At 37.0% G+C, this 21,397-nt stretch overlaps 1 protein-coding gene across 3 annotated transcripts in view; it reads right to left on the reverse strand.

The window, feature by feature from the left end:
* The window catches only part of UBE3D (ubiquitin protein ligase E3D), an 88,894-nt gene that overhangs the window by 65,906 nt on the left and 1,591 nt on the right, over window positions 1–21,397 (reverse strand). For all 3 annotated transcript variants that reach the window (XR_008576562.1, XM_054821919.1, XM_054821918.1), the window contains exons 3-8: window positions 20,155–20,245; window positions 14,969–15,200; window positions 9,075–9,144; window positions 6,550–6,619; window positions 5,584–5,692; window positions 262–431 (exon numbers count right to left, since the gene is read on the reverse strand). Coding sequence is in view for 2 of the 3 variants with exons in the window: in XM_054821919.1 (XP_054677894.1) it covers window positions 262–431; window positions 5,584–5,692; window positions 6,550–6,619; window positions 9,075–9,144; window positions 14,969–15,200; window positions 20,155–20,245 (742 nt within the window). In the remaining variant the exon portion in view is untranslated. The remainder of the gene's footprint in view (window positions 1–261; window positions 432–5,583; window positions 5,693–6,549; window positions 6,620–9,074; window positions 9,145–14,968; window positions 15,201–20,154; window positions 20,246–21,397) is intronic.

Consider the following 21,397-nt stretch of genomic DNA (forward strand, 5'->3'; position numbering starts at 1 on the left):
TGGTCTACATTTTAATATTCCAGTGCAAAAATTTAACAGCCAGATTCTCTCTGGCTGTAACAGAAACCAAATACTATTCCTCTGGCATTTTGCTTAAAAAAAAAAAAAAAAAAAAAAAAATTGAAAAAATGGTATGCAATTTCAAAGAGATACATCTCTCAGATTAATGGACTGTCCAGAGAACCTCAAAGAGATATCGCTGCCCTGAAATGCAAAACAAATCAAAGATCAGAAGCTGAGGTCAGAAAAGGCTGTACTTACTCCTTATTCCTGCTTTTAATGCATGGCTGGTAAAGGACTTTGACAGCACTCCAGGTCCCCACTGGTCCAGAGCTAGGCATGAAAATATCCCCAAACAGTGTAAAAACACTGTGGGAGGAGGAACTTCCTAAAGACTCCACCAGCAATGTGTCAGAATTTAAAAGCCACATCTATAAATGAAGAAATAATTTATTTTACTGTAGATCACATCAATTTCAATTTGTTCCTTTACTCCGATCCTAAATCAGCTGATACTAAAGCCACATTCTTACAAAGTTTCTAACAAAGTGTTAACAGATATAAATTGACATTTTATTATTCAGCACAGTCGGCACAGCCTCTAGTGGAGAAAAACAGGTTAATACAATAAACCGATGCCTGATTTATCACAGTCACTCTTACGATCATCATTATTTCTGTGAAGCTGCCTCTTTTTGTGGCTGCAGCACATTCCCTTTGATAGCAACAAAAGAAACAGTCCCAAGTCATCTGTTTCAGTACCAAATTGATTATTTCTCTGATTTCATTGTTTTTTAGGAATTAGTCAAGCATATGGCATTGAACAACCGAAGGCTAAAGATGAGGAACTGAAAACTGCCCACTGGAAGTGCCAAAAATTAAGGATTTTTAGAAAAAGTGTGATAGCTATGACTGGATGGAGCTAAGACATGCAAGGAAAAAGACAGTAACTAATGTAGTCTAAAAGGAAGGGTGGGATCTACAAATGGCTGTAACAGACCCTTACTTGGAAAATCAATCTTTATAAATTTGATAATGGGACTGGTATTTTTCAGCACTACTTACCCACAAGGAAATTAATGAGATATTTACCAGGGAGAGTTTTGAGAAATCTGAACTTTTTGCATCACATTATGGGTCTGTCTTAATCTTTGTGTGACTGTGCATCAGTGTTCCAACTTGGATTCAGGGCTTTCATGCTAAACACTGTACAAAAGAGTCAAGCTTTTCCTTTATTCACAGCCTGCATTAGTGATCTGAGTTAGCACAAAAATCAATTTTTACAAGTCCTGTATGAAATGTTTATATATGAAATATTTATATATATCATAGAAAACATGGTTTATGCAGCGCTGCTCACTGGAGAGTAATCTGCTGCTCGTGACCTAATCGGCTTCAAGTAAAACAAGTTACATGATGTTAGGTAGCAGACATACGATATCCCCTGTGGATGGAGAAAGCCACCATTAACAGGACACATAGTATATGTCATAACTGAATGCGACAGTCACAATTTATCAGAGCCCAAGGCTCGGAACATTACAGTGGAAGTTTCATAAAGGAGAATGAGATATATTGATAAAGATATCTTGGGAGGGGATGGGAGGAGGAGAATCACTTTAGCATAAGCACATAAATGATGACAAGCAACTGCACTTGGCTTAGCAAGTGGCTGTTCATCAGTTTTGCTCTGGTAACTCACTGTACACATTCATAGCCTAAACTGCAAAATATATCTCATTAGCTAGCACCATTACACACGGTGCTTTAAGCCAAGCATTGAAGAGGTGTTGGAAAAAAGAGAAGTGTCCTATACACGCAAGCCACTGCCAACATGCTTAGTTTTAACTCAAAAGAGTTCCTTCCTTTTGAAATTATTAACAGTTCTGCGTGAAGGAGCCTCTTGGGATGCTTTTCAGAAGGGGAATATCCTTCAAACTAGTCTAGGGACCAATGCAGCAGTAGCCGTCTGCTCCTTTCAGAATCTTTCTGCAACTTACTTCAGAGAAAGTAAAAAACCATTTCATTGGCAGCATGGTCCTTCTGAAAAGTACTTCCTTCTACCACAACTGTTGATATGTGGCATCTGACAATAATGTTCTACCACTTGTTCAGAGTCTATCTTTGTCTCAACAGCAATGCAACAGATCTATATTAATAATTTAGCAAACAATACAGAGAAAGCAAATGAATCTTTGCGGTGGAAGGACACTTGGCCATGAGAAAAAAATCAATTTCTGAACTACATTTTCTTCTTTAAGCAGTAATTTCCTTCTTTTCCTCATGCATGAATTATTTTTTGATCTTGCTTTTGGTCTGAATGAACAATCACTCACCAAGGCTCCGTCTGTTGACTCAAATCTGTTTATACATGTTTTTTCTGGCTAACATAGTTTCAAATTTTGATTTGTGCTTTCAACTATGTTACTGACAATGTACAATCATTCCTTCCTCTTTGTACAGCAGAGCCTGCACAATCAAATTCCTTTCCTATTAACTCCAGGAAGAAAAGAACCTTTACAGAAAGATAAAAATATAAAGTTTAGAATTCATCCATAGTGCAGATTGATGACCTTTTCTGAAACGACAGCATCAGGAGAAAATGTTTGGTTTTTTGTTGGTGTTTTTTTGGTTGTTTTATTAATCACCTTGTCAATAGCGTTCAAAGATATTCTTAGGAGAAAAGCTGCAACAAATCTCAGTTATACTTTGTGGGACTTGATCCAAACAGGTGAAATACTACGATTTACATTCCGTGGTCATTTTTCTAAAATCTCAACCTGTGTCTCCAGCATCAATTTGTGAACAATTAGGCATCAATATGACTTTAACAAGGCTAAAAAAAGCTGTGGTTCTTCCTTGCCTGTTCTTTTTTAGTTATTGCAGACATTACCATTACTTTTGTCATCACACAGGTCAGTAATGCAAACACCTTTCACTACAGCTTCTTTGTCCTCACATTCAGACTGTTTAGATAAAGATGTGGTTTCCTCATACTACACAAAGAATAAAGCTCTCTAAGAGAGCTGTGTAGTGAAGTCTCAACAAGGTACTCATTACCTCACATCTTGATCACTGCAACGTCTCCCTCTCCAACCCTGACAAATGCAAACTTATTCTGCTCGTGCCCTCCAAGACATGGTCCAAGAACCAGTATCTGATTGACAGGTCTCTCCCATTTTGTTACATATTTATTTTCTTGGGATGTCTTCCCACTCCCTCTCCACTCACCCCTGAAATACAAGCTGCCATACTTTTAAAGCACTTTACAGCCTAATCCCACTCCAAAACCCATCTTTCATTCAGTACTGAAAGACTGGTGCTAGTATTCAAACACTCTAAACTCTACCACACACCTTTTGATTTTCGCAGATATATCTTTCTGGGTTTTATCAGGTTGATCGCATGCATGGGATGAATTCCCTAGATCTATCTACAAAACTACTTATTTACCTCTTTCAAACCTATCCTTTTTTATAGAACAGAAAAAAATTACATTTGTTGAGATGCTGCTATGCTGACCAATAATGTACCATTTCACTTGTGTTCTGCTATCTCACTATCCATTTGCTGTCCTCATCTTCTTCTTAGCTTGTAAGTCATGCAACTGCAAGTTAGGGAACCCTTTAACAGTGGAGCAAAGAGAGGAGGCAAGTGATTCATCTTTTAGAGAATGTGAAGAGGGCAGAGATATAGTTAGGATAAATAAGGAAATCTGTATGCGCCACTTTTTTTTTCCTGAGACAAAGAGACTTTTATTTATTGTCATCCTTTAAAAAAACCCACATAAGTAGTATATAGCTTCCAGGAACTTAGTTGTCACCAACTTAAACAACAGAAACTCATATTATGATATCTGCAAATAGCATAACTGGTAATGTTAAGTGATACATGCAGAGGAAATAAGGAAAATGAGTATACATAATATTTGTGGTTAAAAAAAAAAATTAAAAAGACTTGTGAGAGACCTGAACTACCACATACACAGCCTAAGCTGTGTGCATTCACATATGTAAGCACAAACACTGTGAATGAGAATCTTTGGCTCATTATCAAAACAAACAAGTGGGACAGCTGGTCCATGATGCGTCAGTGATGAGACCACTTGTCCAACTTGGCCCTGTACTCATAGCCTCAAGCACCTACATTTTTTACTGTTTAGCTGTTTGCAATCATTAATATAAACAGTGCTTACATTATACTTGCGTCCACGATGCCTCTGAGTCCTAAGACTTAACCCATGACTCCAGAATACCTGTTGGTGTGTATACAGAACCTAGAACCTCAGCCTGGACATGAGTAAGGGCTTTCTGATGTTAAACACACAAAAAAACCCCCCAACTAATAACTCACTAAGAAAAAGGAAGGGATGCCAATCAGAAGCCAGCCCCTATGCTAATTCAGCCTGCTCCTCTAATCAATACATTGGCAAAAATGCAACTCAGAGCTAAAAGTAATGGCAACCTGCTAAATAAGGTGATTTTTCTGTTGGAAAATAACCACTTTGTTCTCTATAAGATGCTAGACCTAAGCATCAGAATATTAGGTAATTTGGAAACACATAAGCTACAAGGAAAAAATTGCAACAATTTTTAATGACTCCTCAATTAGGTTATACATACTGACGATTATGGATCTGTTCATGAGACCTTATTTTATCAACACAGAAGAAGTACTTCTCAGTGGCTGCATAAATGTTATCTTGGCACTAAAATTTATTTAAAAGCAACAGATATACACTTACCTCAGAATCTGGATATTCAGAAATTATAGAACTTGGACAACATATATATAAAACAGTTTATTTAATTAGATTGCCTACCTCAACAAAGTGCATCTATAAGTTTATCCAGGGCACGAATCTATAATCATGTATTTCTTTATCTTTGTGTCTATGAATTACTCTTATAAATTGCAAAATTACAAATTCTATGCCTATATTTAATTCATGAATAAAAGAAAACATCCCTGGTTATACCAAGTTTATAGTATTAAGATAATTCCAGACCCAAATTCCTATCCATCTTAAAAGTTTGAGGAATTTAGCTGTCACTATTTAAATATCAAGCTTAAACAAGTTTAACAGTATTAGAACATTACGTATAATAGGCAATTTTATTTTTGTTTGCACTTCACTTTGCAATGTAATGTACTGACTAAATTAGTAGTCTCTGCTGACTTAAGACAATATTTGTGAAAGATGCCATACAATTTGATGAACTTCTGGTGATTAAAGATAAGAAGCACTGGAGCAAGAAGATGAGATATATATTATAAAGTCAAAACTTAAGCTTTCCATATTTTCTGAATACAAACCACTGTTATTTCTGTGCTACTTGTGGTGCATCTATAGTACTTCCATTGCTATATTAACAGTGAAAATTTCTATACGTACATCTACTTAGATTAAAAAATGGGAGGAAACTTCTTACTTGAACAGAACTCTTCAGAACTACTTCAAGAATTTAAATTCGTTAATTTTCTTGAAACGTAGAATCATGAACAGCATAAATAATACATTTTAAGAGCTGGAATTCATAGGTTAAACTTTTTCAGCAGGATAAAGATTAAAAAAACACTTACCAGAATATAGATTTTTCCATTATCCCCTGTTACAGTGAATCTAAACGTGCTTTTAGCAGAGGACAATTCCACAAGAATCTGAGCAACCATGCTCTGTACGAATTGAGACCTGTTTAAGAATTAACCACATATTATATGTTTTCATAACAACTACATGGGAAAAGTCATTCATATTGATGCAGTTCAAGTTTATGAGTATCTCCATACCACAATTCCACTACATCCTACAATCACTTTTTATTGAGAGATGGAGCTTCTTTATCTTTCTCTCCCTCAAAACCAGAGGACTGTTTCCTGCAACAGGAATTTTTAAATAGATCAGCAGTCTAAATTGCTCCACATCCTTTATTTTGACCAATACGAAATGTCAAATGCTGACTAAAAGCTTTTCACTATTATATTTTACACATACGAACACAAAGTTCAGAATGATACACATATTTCAAATATAATTTACAAAAGGAAAGAACTGTGACTAATGCATAGTACATGATACAAAATAGCTAGATCAAGTTCTGTTTCAACTTAGTTTTAACTTCAATCTGAATTACTTGAAAATTCAAAAAATCTCACTTCCAATTAAACATTTCAAGCTTTAATTTAACTTTACATAATGTAACCTTCCATTTCCATAATTAGTCACCAGACATCATGCAAATTTAAACAGTTCAAAATAAGTAAGTATTGTATTTTGACTTATCACCTGAATAGTGAGACAGTGCGTCACTGTGACTCCTGCGTCACACACAAACACACACAAAGACAAGCAAGCAAAGTTGCACATGAGTGAATTCAGACTACATTACCTTCACAATGCTTAATTCTGTGATGATTACATAAAATTTGACAGCAGTTTGTTATTATATGTAATTATTCAAGAAACTAAAATGTTAGTGCATTTCTAGCATCCTTTCTAAAACATAAACCCGGCTAAATTATTTGATTGGTTTGAGTTTTATTTGTTACCTTGGTGTTGGGCTGAAACTTCTCTCAGATGGTCGAATAGTCACCTCGGTGACATAATATTTAATGGTATCTAAAATGAGAACAAAATTTTTCAAGTGCAACAGAACAACCGACTTGTTAAGAGTAGACTGTAAGTCACCGTATCACTCTACTAATTAAACTTTTGTTCAGCACTCAATTAAGAGGTGCAGCGGATGGTCAAATTCTGCTTTGGTTTGTGGGAGGAGAAGCAATCAATAACAGAAAACATGCATTGCCAGAAGAAAACTGCTCTGAGCTAATTACATGATCAGCAATTTGTCATTCATATTGATCCTTGTTTAACGCTGGGAACAATCATCTTGAAACAAAGCAAGCAAGAGCTCAAGCCAAACCTGAGAGATGAATTGAAAGAACTTTCCTAAAGCACTGAGATCAGCATAGCTTACATAAGTATTTTAGTACCCTCTGCTGCTCAGTAATGCTGCAGTGAATCATAAGAGACAGTTTTAATAACAGCGCACACAGCAGAATAGAACTTCTTTACAAAAATCACACTAACTCAACACTAATACTGCATACATTCCGAGTTTCAAGGTAAAACTCCACTAAGATAGCCTTCAACACTAAATGGAAGTGTTTGAGCACAGAATTTAATCCCCATCAATAAAGTCAGGTCAAAGATGAGAATATTGAAGCTCTGGGTCTATGCTACAAACACAGCCTAAACAGAGGGCCAGCAGAACAAGTTAAGCACGTAGAGTAATAAATTCATTCCACTAAGCCTTAGCATGTGAACAACAGTAAAGATTCATTGATTCCATAGATTTTAAGGGTGGAAGGGATTGCCTCATTTGATCTCCATCCACACACACCATTAAAACTGGATGAAAGCAAGCATTTCAGGAAGACAATCTGTTGTAAAAATTCCAAAAGGCTTGGTAATCCCACCCCTTCTCCAGATAAGTACTACACTTTTTTAGTTATCTTCACTGTTAGGAAATTATATTTTACCTCTAAGTTTAATTTTAGTTTGCTCCACGCTGAGCCTAGTCCTGGGAGACTGGAGGAAAATAAGCCAGTTCAGTCACTCCATCTCCCCAGCTGTTACCCTGAGTAAGCGATCGGTGCTGCTGCTGCAAGGGCATTGGGAATTAAGGAGATGTTTACTTGCAGAGAGATAGATGGAAGGTGGGATTTCCAAATATAAAATCATACAAGTATACAGGGAAGGAACAGCTGACAGGGGAATTTCAAAGCCAAATCTGGCCTCCACAGCTACACCACTCTAATCCAGCTTTATCTTCAAGGCATTGGTATGCTCACGAGGAAGCACCAAAGCATGACCATCAAGTCTGCTCTCTAGTCTCCGTTCACAGAGGTGGTTCTGTCTAGACGTATACCATACATATCTGGTTATTTTTTTTTGTCTGTTCTTTGAACTCTATGTAAATTTCCTATAGTACTGAAGAAACACGGTCAAAACAATGGACATACTATCTGACTTCAGCCATGTACAGAGTCCAGACCAAATCCCTGCACATCTACACAGTATTTGCCTTTTCCCATACCGACTGATCACATCAATTACTGGTTGCTACAACTGTCTGAAGGCTTAGATTACGGCACTCATTATTCACGATGATCTGTGAAGCTCTCTTCCAAACACTGCCTTCCCAAAGTCACAATCTGCTTTGTGGGCCTTCAGATATCTTACCTTAAATTTGGTTTTATTAAAGCCTGTGCTGTTCAGATCCCTGCACAGGACAACTGGAACCTTTTGTAACAGAAGACCTTCAGCCTTGCATCTCCTCATGACTTATTTCTTAATCAGGCTTTGCATTTTCTGAGAAGTTTTTATATTCTCCAGATCTCTGAACTGAGCCAGGCTCACACTGACTGATGCAGTGGAGTAGAGAGAGAGAGAATCAAAGAATGAAACCCTGCTAGTAACAATCTTATTATTGCTTCTCTCTTGTTAATAACTGCCTTTTAAAAACCACCAGAGACTCATCTTTATACTACTTGAGGTAAACCCTGCTGATTCAATATAATGACAGCTTTTAAACCAATCATCTCATCACCTCATCATCGGATGATGATGAGAGATAACTTGTTTCTTTGACAAGGCTTCCTTTCCATGAAACCAGGCTGGCTGTTAGCAATCAATCTTTAGCTTCTAGTTCTGCATTGATCAAGTTCTGAATTAACCTTTCCATTATTCTGTAGGACTGACAGCAAAATAAAAACCCTGTAATTTCCCATGTCTCCTTTTTTACTGGTATTCCTAGTAAACTGGAATCATGCACTGAGTCTTCCAAAGCTTTGGAATCAAGCAAATACACCACAGAAACAAGGATCAGGAAAATCCCTGTCATAAGTCACTTTCAAGGTCTAACAGTGGAAGCAACAACTTCATCTGTTCCAGAAGGCAATGAGTGAGACAAACACAGAGGAATGAGCCCTGCACCTTACTGATAAAATACTTTCCTCCAGTGCTCAATGGCTGATGCAGGGAAGTTTAGTTTGGTTGGTATATCCCGTACCTGATGATACTGTTTCTCCCAGCATTGTCTTGCAGCGCTTACAAATTACTCTGGTATTTTCCTTTGATTTCTGTAGGACAAAGAAATGTCATTTAAATGTCACTCAGTTATTCTGAAACAGGAATGTATAATTTTAACATACTCTCCAGAGTAGATAGTGAACTTTGTACTTGTTTCTGTTCTCTTTGTTTACAGGCACACAGATTTGCATTCACTACTTCAGCTTTCAACACTCTGACTTGCTTGCAAGTTTCATACTAGTTTTAAAATCTGGCAATATATACTGACCACACAGCCCAACCTGTAATAGCTCACAGGAAAATCTTGTAATATTGACTGACTGAATGACAAGGGAAATTCGATTTTGATAAGGGCAAAATAATGCACATGAAAAGAAGTATTCCAAAATACATACATAAAATATTATGCTGCAATGTGACCGCCATCACTCAGTAAAAAGTTCTAGCCACTGTAGACAGTTTTATAGGAATATCAGTTCAATGTTCAGCAGAGAGCAGAAAATGTCCACCCAGTATTTTGAATTACTAGGAAAGAGCTGAAGAACACAACCTATTCCAGAAAGGTGCAGTGGATTATGTTCTTGAACAACCCCTCTCCCTCAATTCAAGCAGTAACAGAAAAGGTATTGAGAAAGAATAAGAATAATTGTCAGAGGTGCAAAACAGTTTCCATATGTGGCAATAAAACACAAGTAATGGGAGAAAGTGCAAAAGACAAAACTGAGGGGTATCACTGAGACATATAAAACCACGAATGTTTAGGAAAAGCTGAAGAGGAAAAAAACATTTACTCTCACAGGTCATGCTATGACATTATAACCTGGTTTGTATCAAAGAAAAGGAAAGTATTTGTCACACAACGCACAATATAGTTTGGTACTCACTATAGGAAAGTATTTTTCATATTAAAACTATACATAAGTTCAAAAAGTCAGAAATTCAGAGGAAGGAATTCATCAAGGGCTTATTAAGAACAAAAAGTGCAGATAACAACATCTAGTTCAAGAAGTCTCTACACTGACCAAAACATCACTCAATACTTGCCATTACTGCCCACTGAAAAAGATCTCGTTTCTGGATGAACCTGTGATCTGCACTAGTAACACTCCTACTAATTCCAGTGTTAATATATAAATTCAGTATCAGTATAAAGATACAAGTAAGTACAACTCCTGCTTTAATCCAAAGTCTAAACTCCAGAACTGGTTCTGTGTGGGCTTATTAACCCGGGTGTAGCACAGTACAGCTCTGGTCTGGCAGCAGTATGTATACACTACTACAATGATGCTCCTGAGTTAATAAACCTGTCTGGAGCTAGAAATCCTGAGAATGTAATGAGAGGACACCTAAATTGAATTTTTACATGTGGTCTTTGTATAATCACCTTTATAATTGTTCATACAGTATACAGTGCATAAAAATACCAATGTGTAATTAAGCAACCACTGTTTTTATTGGCTTGGTTTATAGGTCCGAACAAGTCACTATCAACTTGAAAAATTATATTGCAGCACACACCTACAAAAATAATATCTAAATTTAGCATAAATGAAACTAGTTGAGGGGAAAAAAACTCCAGATTTATCTTGTTCTGTAACCTCTGTAAAAGATGGCGATGGTTGCCATGGATTCCAACTGGAGTGAACACACACGTGCTCTTCGGGGAGCATAGTTTTTCTGCATTACCACTATCATACTCCTTAGCATTCAACTTTTAAAATGTACGATGATGATGTGTCAGACTGGTGTATAGAACAAAAAGTGGTGCTCTGTGGCCTATCACATCATAAAACTATTAAAAAATAATTAAAAAAAAAGTAGCACGAAGTAAATCCAATGGCCCTAGCTATATCAGGTGCACTTTTCATTTGGAGGTATGTCCACTACAGACTGTCTTCAGAACCTGGATTGTGGACTTTCAGACTATGCAGATTTCCAAGCACAATTATCCTAATCAAAAATTGAATAATGCTTTGTTAATTGATTTATTCTAATTCAGGTGCCTTGAAGGACATGTGATTAGGCCGGCAATGAAAGAGATTATCAACAAGTCAAATAGACACGCTGGGCCAATTTTTTCAGTTCCTCTATGGAAAAGTGTAAGTACTTCTTGCCCCAGTGTTAGGGAAGGGGTAAACGAGGGAGATAGAGGAGTTATACACACCAGTCTGGATCATTAAGAAGTTGTGTTTAGTCTAACAATCTGCACTAAAATATAGCCAAATGCCAGATCATATATTCAGGAACAACAGGAATAACAAAGTCAGTGATGATAAAATAAAGGAATACATACTGGAAGGCAGCAAAAATCAAAAGAATTTAGATGATGATAGCTAAGCAAACCAGAGTTACTAATGAGATGCTATAAAATAAAAGGGCAAATATGATCTCTGAAAGCATGAACAACTGAATAATTGTTATATTTTTCCGTTTATCCATATCGTCTTCAGAATTAGTGCGATGATTACTACAAAAATGGATCTATAAAGTATGTTAAAAATTTGGAAAATGGTTTGGAATACTGCTACAAAAATAATTTCTAGAAAATAAATACACCTTAGAGATAAAAAGAGACACAGAGCTGCAATCTGTCGTGTGCTTAATTTACTAAGAAGGCAGCAAAGAATCAGGATGATTAACCACTGAAACGGCTTACCAAGAAATGTGATAAAGCTTTCATCATTCGAAGTATTAAATCAATACTGGATGTCTTTCTCAAAGCTATAGCTCAGACAGAACTGATGGGTTTGATGCTGGAAATACCTAACAGAGTTCTCTGATCTGTACTATGCAAATAATAAATGAGCAGAAAGGACCACTCTAGCTCCATGAAAAACAGAAAGCGTCCCACATGGAATCTGAACTTCTGATCACAAGGTCCTTCTTGTTCCTCACAAACTAGGAATCAAACTAAAAGCCCCAGGGAGAGCCCGACAGCCTCTGTTAAAGCTTCAGAGAGCTGACTATGTTGGAGGTACAGTCCCCTTGTTCTGGAGATCAGAAAAAAACATCTGGTTCATATATATGCAGTTATCCCCTTTCCCAATTCCTACCTTGCTACTCTTCTCAAACGTACACAGTAAAATTACTTGCTTAACATGAAGAGCAAGGATAAGCAGACAGGGTTTTGTGAAAACCATTATTTGAGGTTGGTAAAATATTGCACAGTATGAGTATACAATATATAGTACTTCCTTGAAAGCTACAACTTGAATGTTTTTTTCTGACTACAGTTACAGGTGCTAGCTGAGAATTGTGCAGTATGGTACCTAAAAAACACCGGTAACTCGTCATATCATGCTTCAACGGAAAAAGCGATAGTTTTAGCTAGACTAATTAAATCAATATATCTATTTGACAACTTGCAGCTGCTGGCAATCTGCAGACGGAGGTGGATCACCAGCCTAATATTTTCTGTTTCTATTCCTAAGGATCCCTGATATGGTGTCAGGGAAAATATTTCCCCCAAGAGATACTATTAGGATGCTGCAAGACCATGTGACATTTAAAAACTGTGTTACACTGGAAGACTAATAGATGTGAGAAATATGTTTGCAATGGACTGATGCTGTCTTGGTCCCACTGGAGGCTGGAAAAGATTGCTTAAGCATCTCTGGTACATTCCTGCTACTATTTTGGTCATAGGCAAACACTTTCCAAAGAACTGCAATGCAATTAAAAAAGAACTTTCATACTGGGGCAGACTGCAACAATATTCTTTGAAATGAGAACATTTATGCCAATAGCAAGCAATCTATCTTGCCTGTAACTTCCTATTACTCATGTTATGGAAGAATTTTCTGTTTCAGTATGAGGGTTTTTTCCCTTATTAGTCCAGTTTCTGCTGGATCTTACAGTTTTGCTCATTTGCTTGGCAACTGAGTGATGCTGGAAATAAGCAAACACAGAAATGAGAATTCATTGCAAGTGTGAAAGATGTAGAAAGAGGGATTTGACACAAACAAGGAATGAATTCTCAACTTCAATGCAAGTTTAAGGAAGCAAGCATGAAAATTCATCACACTAAACTACTATTGTTTGCCTCTGACAGAAAATAGCCTCCTCCCTCATTCAAAAGTTCTGCTGTTATCCTGGTTTGACCCATATCTCCGTAACATCTTTGTCCCACATCCTTTTATCATGTGTCTGCCTCAAAAACAACCCTTTTCTGGCAAACATTCTCTTTGATCAATTGAAGAAGTGTGTTGGGCGGACTGCTCTCTTGTCTTTAGGCTGCAATATGAACTCCATGCACCCTGCCTCTTCCCGTCTTTGTTCCCATTCTTTGAGATCACTGAAAAGTGAGATAATTCATTTTGGGAACCTCTGGCAGAAGCCATTGTCCTCTTGGAAATTCAGAATCTTCTGCTCAGCTTCCTTCTTAAGGATACTTAGAAGAAATGACTCCAATTGCCACAGAGTTAATCCAAATTAATCTGCTTCTCCCATGCTGATATCCTTTCAGGGTATCAGTTCTTATTTTCCCCTCCCCATATTCTGCTTTTCAAAGAACAATGGAACAAGAAACCAAAGGGACCACAGCTGCAAGACTTGCAGATATGGACCGTAGGACAGTACTGTTCCCCAAGCAGATGGCTCACTTGGACGCACTGCACCAGCAACCTTTGAACTGCAAGAATCCAAGTGATTTAACTGGGGATAATACAAATCCCTAATGATGATAAACAGCAGCAGCAGACAGAAATCAGGGTCTCTGGTGTTACTTCTCAACAGATTAAAAGTTTCCTGCTGGGAATCTGTACATAGCAAGTCATCAGCTGTTACAGACACAAGTTGCCAAGGCAGCAACAGTTCCCGTAATTGTAGGAGGATTTCAGTAATTAGGTTTAATACATGGTATTGGAAGAAAAGATGGTATCTGCAGGCCCAACCTTTGCCAGTACAAATACACACAAGCAGTAGATTAACAGAAAATAATTTATGGAAATGTAGGCTTTGGTGAACTAAGTTCCTGGATGTTCTTCAGGTGGAAGAAAAGATTACTGCTTGAACTTTTATACAAGTGCTAGATTTCCAAGATGAGTAAAGCACTGAATTTTCTTTCTTCATGGGTTTTATTCCACCATTGACACAACAGTATGCCTACAAATGTTTGGGTTTCTTTCCTGGGCAACAACAAATGTTGATGTTTCTAAGACAAATGATAGCCCGCTTCCTAGAGACTCAGCTGATGGATATATTCCCTCCTGGTACAAGTAAGAAACATCAACATGAAGAGTTATAACCTGGGATGGCAGGTCCCTTTCACTAGGCAGAGCAGTCAAACAAACTCCTTACAATATTCTAAGAGTGTAAGGCAGCCACATCAGAACCCAAAATACATTCTGATTTTTCCAAGTCTTTCTAAAGCTAAAAAAAGAGAAAAGAAATAAAAAAAATCACATCTTCCTTTGATCATATTTATGGTTATGTAACCAGTCATAGTATGAGAAGAAAAAGCGCTGTCACTCCAGTTTCCTCCTCATTCTTCACTCCGCTACCCTTTGACAAACACCTAACCCATTACAGTTATTATCTTACTAAATGCTGATGTTCTTCACTCAGGATATTTTTTGGGGAAAATATTTGGGTTTAGAACTACATAATTAAATAGTTTCTAATTTAGTTTACAGGAAGAAGTTCTTCTTGCATATCTAGGTCAATATCAAGACCATGGTGCATACTTCAGAAAATCTAAATCATAGCTTAGAATATTTTCTGGCTTCAGTACAACTGAATGTCAACAACTCCCTATGACCTCCAAAACAGCTCTGTAATATATACAAGTTAAATAAACCAGTGACAAAAAAGTGTTTTACAACAAAAAAAGTCCAAATACATTCACTTCAGAATTATTCAAACAAAATACTTTACCATGTTGGGGCCAGTCTGGGAAGCATGGTGTCCAGTCTCTGAGCAGCACATGGGAGATTCAGGCACATGTGATTCATTTCCTGAATTCAACAGAAAAAAAGTGTCTCCAAGAAAACAGTCGTCATGCTGAGGGTATAAAGTGCTTCTGGCAAAGGGGTCAGGGTGACAACACCATTCTTCAACTAAAGCACTCCAGTTTTCACTTGGTAGAGGAAGAACTCTGAGAAATTTCCTAAGAGAGGAGAAGAAAAAAATATTTCTATATATTATACTATTTTCTAAGACATTACAAGAGAGCTTAGACTCCTTACAAAACAGGGGGGAAGTATGGCATTTTCTCAAAAGAAAGTGCTTGACTCTCAATCAAAGGCACTTTCTTTGGATGAATTCTGAGAAAGCAATGGCTGAGTGTTTCCTGCCAAGTTTGTAACAAAGCATTTCCCAAGGGTGAATCTCCAATGATTCTAAGGCAGAACTTGGCATAACCCCTCTTGAAATGAATTGCATGGCAAAAAGAAAAGAGTTCTATCCAGTCATGAAAAATATAACAATAGGCATTTTGCAATTATTTTTATTACAACTTCTTGTAAAGATCCCTTGCACCAAATGTTGATATAAACCCAACAGAAACAGACTGCTGCCACAGAAAGGAAGAGCATGTCCTTTAAAGCCCCTCAAAGTCAGATACCAGACTCTGAAAAAGCTAAATCCTGACAAAAATACCACAGTATATCTTCATTTAAAAAAAAAAAAAATGCAATCCTAATTTAGATACAGATTCAACTTTTAGAAGTCACACACAAAAAACCCCCAAATCCCTTCCACCTGGGCAGCTGTACGGACCAAAGAGGCTGCTCCAGGCAACACCAGACTGCTTTCGTTATCAGTGTTGTTTTAAACTTGCTTTGGTTACACACAGTGCCACAGGATTTTATAAGCCAAGGTTTGGAATCACTGCTTTAAGTTGTAAAATATACTCTTAAAGCTAGAATATATACATGTGGCTTGGTCAATACTTTCCTGCCTACAGTTCCTATGGCCATTCTGTGGTTCCACCACATGTGTTTTTATTAAGAATGTAGAAGCATTGATGGATACTGTTCACATATTTACACTTTCTTTAATCTGTGTTTTCTAGAAAACTATTGCACTTGGAAGCTGTGCTTTCTGCTCTCTGCCTAGTTTCCTTGAATGCTCTCCTTTTGTTCCCTTATTTCTTCTGCTGTCGCCTGAAACCTTTACATAGAGTTTCTTGATCCTACTCCTTACTTAAAACTTGCAAATACAACTTTGCTTATGGTGCTACTTCACAAATAAACACACAGCTGCTAAGCCAACAGTTAGACACCCTCTCTTTCTTGCAGTTCACAGCCTATTCTTTTCCGAAGATGCTAGTTCTTCCCATTGTTGTTTCTTGTGCCTTTTGGGTGGGTGAAAGTAAAATCTTCTACAAGAACTTCCTTCTTTCCAAATCGACAATACATTTAAAACTGTGCTTGCCCCACCTGCAGATGAAAATTGGAATAACTTGTCCTCTGACCCAGCTTTACCATAACTGAGTAAGATCACATCTTGGCACTACCCATCACCGTCTTCACTCCCTCTGGTCTTAGATATTGCCTGAGACACAACCACAATTCTGCCATGGTGGGACCTCAATTCTGGTGTTGGCCCAATGACTGATTATTTGTCAGCCTTGTACAATTAGTTCCAATGCCCGGACTCACACTGAAAGAAAGAAGTCTCCATTGCTACGTATTGCTCTTTACAGCAACAAAAAGCTGGTACTGCTCAGCAATGTTTTTTCAAGTGTTACATACGGGGGGGGAAGAGGGAGATTACCTTAGGCTGCAGACTAATGCTGTCCAGTTTCATTATATTATCCTTTCTTTACCCTCACAGTCTACAGCATCAAGATCTTGAATTCTTGCCCAACACAAGCAGTTGCTCCAACCAGTAGGAATTTCTTAGAGACTCCTCCTAACTTTGAGCTATACAGAAAATATAGCATTTCCGCTGTATTTTAGGCTTTTGCCATTCACAGGTGGAAAGCCATGTTCTGGATCACTGAACTGGGAAAATGTAATGCTAATAAAAATGTAGCTTTCCAGAAAAACAAACAAACAAAAACCAATCAACCAACAAACAAAAACCAACAAAAAGGAAACCTGAAGTTTACTGGGTGCTGACTAACTTGAGGCTGCTAAATACAGCGATGAAATCTAGCTAACAGTGAGACTTACCTCCCCAAACTTGCTTTGAATAACAACTGAGTTTCTACTTTAAGTTAGCCACCTAGGCTGCCTTCACATTCAGACAGCAACAAACAATTCTTAGGTTGGGACCTTTAAGGGAAACTTTGTCCTGAAAGTGTCTAATATAATCAGGCTGAATCTCCTTCCAGGGATAGTTCTCTGCCTCCAAACAGAGGAAGCCTAGGTAATTAACTTAATTTCAAAAAACTAGAAATTAGGCACTAGTCTAAAAGAGTCCTGCCATAAGGATCTAATTCTTAGGTGGGCTTCCATGCTAAGGTAAGTATTTGACCACAGGGATCCTTGTAAGACTGGACTATGAAAAAATAATCTCTAACACCATTACTAATATCCAAGAACCCACTAATATCATACTGAAAATTCTGAAAACTGGAAGTAAAATGGACTTTATACTTTTAAACATATAAACCTTCTGTTCTATCAGAGAAAAAAAAAGAAAGAAAAAAGATCCAACTGAATTTCTTTAACAGCAGTCTTCCTTATTTACTTACAAAAAGATTTTGGACAGCCCATCTTGACAGTTAATTGCCATTGCTTAAAGCTATTTATGTAGGAAAAGTGTAATTAGAAGATTTCCCCTGCCATCAGTTTTTCAATAGAATACTTGTGTAGTACAAATTCTTAACATTTGGACTAAATAAAAGGTTTATTGCTTAATAGTCAATTTATGAAATTTATTTTTCACAACATTCAGCCCTTAAGAATTTCTTCACGACAGAAATAAAGCCTTAAAGAATTATTTTATATAGGAGCTACACTTAGCCTAACTGGAAGGAGAGGAAAAAAAAAAGAAAGTATCGCAAATTCATTGCAGCTCTTAAATCATGGAAGAAAAAAAAAAGTCTAGTCACCTCCTCTAATGTGGGTAATGTGAGGGTAATGCAGAAGAAACAGAGAGCAGAACCCTAACCTCTGAACAGCTATCAGACTCACAGAAGGAAACAGACTAAGCCACGGGATTTCAGAAAATGCATAGAGCCCATTTTCTTGCATCAAGGAAGGATCACTTATATTTAAACCATTCCTAACATATTTCCCTAATCTAGTCTTTAAAATGATGGCTTGCTATGCAGTCTCTAACAGTAAAAAATAAACTTTAGAATAGGTTTGGGGTGATGTTTTGTTTTGGTTTTTTTCTCATTTTAACCTAAATTCCTCTTGCTTCAACTGAAGACTACTGCCACCTTCTTTGCAGCAACTTCTTACATATTGTAAGTGTCTTACATCTTCTCCACAGCCTCATCTAAACTAAATCACATTTATTTCAATATCTGCTCAAAGATATCATTTCCTAGATCTCAGGGTTTTCTTACTACAGACCCTTTCCTAGTAATTCACACTTCAATAAGTTCCCCTCTCACACAGTTCTGTAACTTCCTTTTGAGCCCACCACCTGCGCTGCCATTGTCATACTCGCTCTCCCTGGAGAGACCAACACACGAATTCTATAGCTAAAAGTACTGACTATGCTACTGTCTTCCTTTTGGAAGTGCTGGAACAAAAAGTGTTGGATACACTGGCAGCTACACTCTTCTACCCTTGTCTTAGTATTTTTTTAGTGAAAACATTTGAGGAGCTCAGAGGTTCTCTGCAAGGAGAAATGCCAAGCAAAGAGCCACGAACATGCCTTCTTTTTTCTTTCTAAAAAATTCTGACTGTGTCATGTTATAGGATGCAGAACCAGAAGACGTAAACTCCATGCATATGAATTTGATGTGCTGAAATACAGAAAACAGATACAGAGACAAAAATACAAAAGTGCAGTATCTTTTGAAAGCAAATGTTACTGACTAGAAATCAGAAGTTTCATTACTCTACAAATATATCAAAATAAGAGTTATTACTAGACTTTCTGATGAGAAATTTCAGAAGAGAAAGCCAGAAAATCCTCACTCAGTTACATTCAAGCCAGCCATAAATCCATATGTATGACAAGTAACAGGAGTTTACAGAATATACCACATTTGTATTACCATTTTGAGTATTAGGAGTGACACAGATCATAAAAGGCTGCAAGTACGTCTTATATATCCAGCTGAAACTGTCAAAATTGTTCATCAGGAGATGCAGCAGCTTTTTATTAAAATTCTCATTCACTCTGCAGACTTTGTAAGGAACAGAGATAAGGCCGAGTCACACAGCTAAGAAACAGCTCCTGTGTTTCCCAAATTCAGCATCCCTGAACTACGTGGAGGTTGGCTTTGCTTAACAGATAGAAGGGAGCTGTGGTCAACATCCCCATTCTCAGCAGCCACTCTATAACTATAGCACAATGACTGAAGGGAATTTATAAGAGACCAAGCAAAACTGAAGAGGATCTCCGAGGTGCGGAGGAAGAAAGAAGTCTAGGCTCAAATTTTCAGTTTTATTCCCTTCAACACAGCAAAGATGTCAGCTAGTAATAGACTATGAGTATTTTTTAAATCAATGAAAACTATGAACATTTGCAATATTTCCAGGCCAAAATGTTATGGCTTTTTGTTTGTACAGAAAAACTAGAAGCTACTATGATGAGTGCAAAGAGATTCTGTATGAACAAAAAGCATAGATCTCAAAGCAGAAATTTTACATACAGGCAAGTCCAGCTACAAAAGGAAATGTCTCGCTCAAAGCACAGCACACAAGCAGGAAAGGAATGAAGATTTCCCAGCTTCCAGGGCAATGCACCAAACTCCCTTTGTAAGGTACTTTTACTTTCCAGCCAGAATGAAATCAAGAAGAAAATGAATAAACTGTGAAAAACTGTTTCAGGTAATTTTGCTTTTAGTCATCTGTAGTGCTTCAAAAGTGTTCTCATCTATCAATTTCAAAGTAAATACCTTTTAGCTATCTCTCTAAGTACACAAAATAACATGAATACCAATCACTATGGCATTTATTGCTATAAATACAAGACACTGCAGTACTCACCGGTCTTTTACTATGACATCACCACAGGACTGACAGGAAAAGACATAATTCTTCTGGGGTTTCAGGCTTTCCCTCAAAGTAAAAATCAAATCTACAGATAGAAGAAGACATATTAATCTTCAAAATTGTGTAAAATTTTCAGTCACTTGTACAGAAAAATCCTGCCAAATACCTCAAACCAAAAAAGATAAGGATCTAATAAACAAACAAAGCAAAATGCTGACATTTTAATCACCATCTTAATTTATTTACCTGTAGAAGCAAGTACTTAGATTTAGTAAAAACTTGCCATCTCCACCTCATGCCCCATATTGCTGAGTAGGAATTGTATATGTGAATAATTATTTTAAAGGTGCAAATCCTCTCCATGGGGGGAACTGAGATATTGATATCATTACAGAGATCGTATAAATTAAAATTCAATGCCACTCTTTTGTAATGATATTTCTGCTAATCAGTGCTTCTGCAATATGAGGGTACATCCCAATATGTAACACAAAATAGTCAGGGGGAAGGGAGGGGGAACGGGCACTAGTTTTTAAATTTTCAGGCAGGTAAGTTACCAGCCACTGTGGTACCACTCAAGGAATAGATAGTGAGCAATACCATCTGCAGGCCAGCAAAGCAAAAAAGCTCACACAAAAGCCAGCTCAGACAACTTTTCCAAATTAAAAAAGGAGCTATAAAAGCCTCCACAAATTATCAAATAACATTAGGTGGAAGAAAAGTAAAACTGTAAGCCTAGCTCTATGTAGGAATATGTTTTGCATTGCCCACTTTCTCAAACTTAAAATCCAAGTATATTCGCAGCACTGGCATTCAGTATTTAAGATTTAGGTTGCAAACACTAATGAAAAGTACTTTAAAAGGTTCCAGAATTTCATGAGAGAGACAACTAGTTTTGCATACTAATATAAAACATTAAAGGCTAAGGTTATCTAATATATACGTCAATTACCATCTGGTTCGCATACATGTTTTTCACTGGTACAACTTTCAAAGGTAAATTTTTAAAACTTCATCTTTGATCTTTTGAAGCATGCCTCATTAATAAGATGCACTAAATAATTTGTGTATAATTGAATTGTCAAAGCACATGCATAATTACAGATTAATGTACAGAAGCAATCTAACATGCCATAAAATCAACAGAATATTCCAGCATGTTTCTGGTGCTCAAACCACTAATGTATATCACATACTTTATTGGTACTTTCTACTTTAAAACCACAGAATGACAACT

Source organism: Grus americana, chromosome 3 (assembly GCF_028858705.1).
Source record: "Grus americana isolate bGruAme1 chromosome 3, bGruAme1.mat, whole genome shotgun sequence".
NCBI lineage: Eukaryota > Metazoa > Chordata > Aves > Gruiformes > Gruidae > Grus > Grus americana.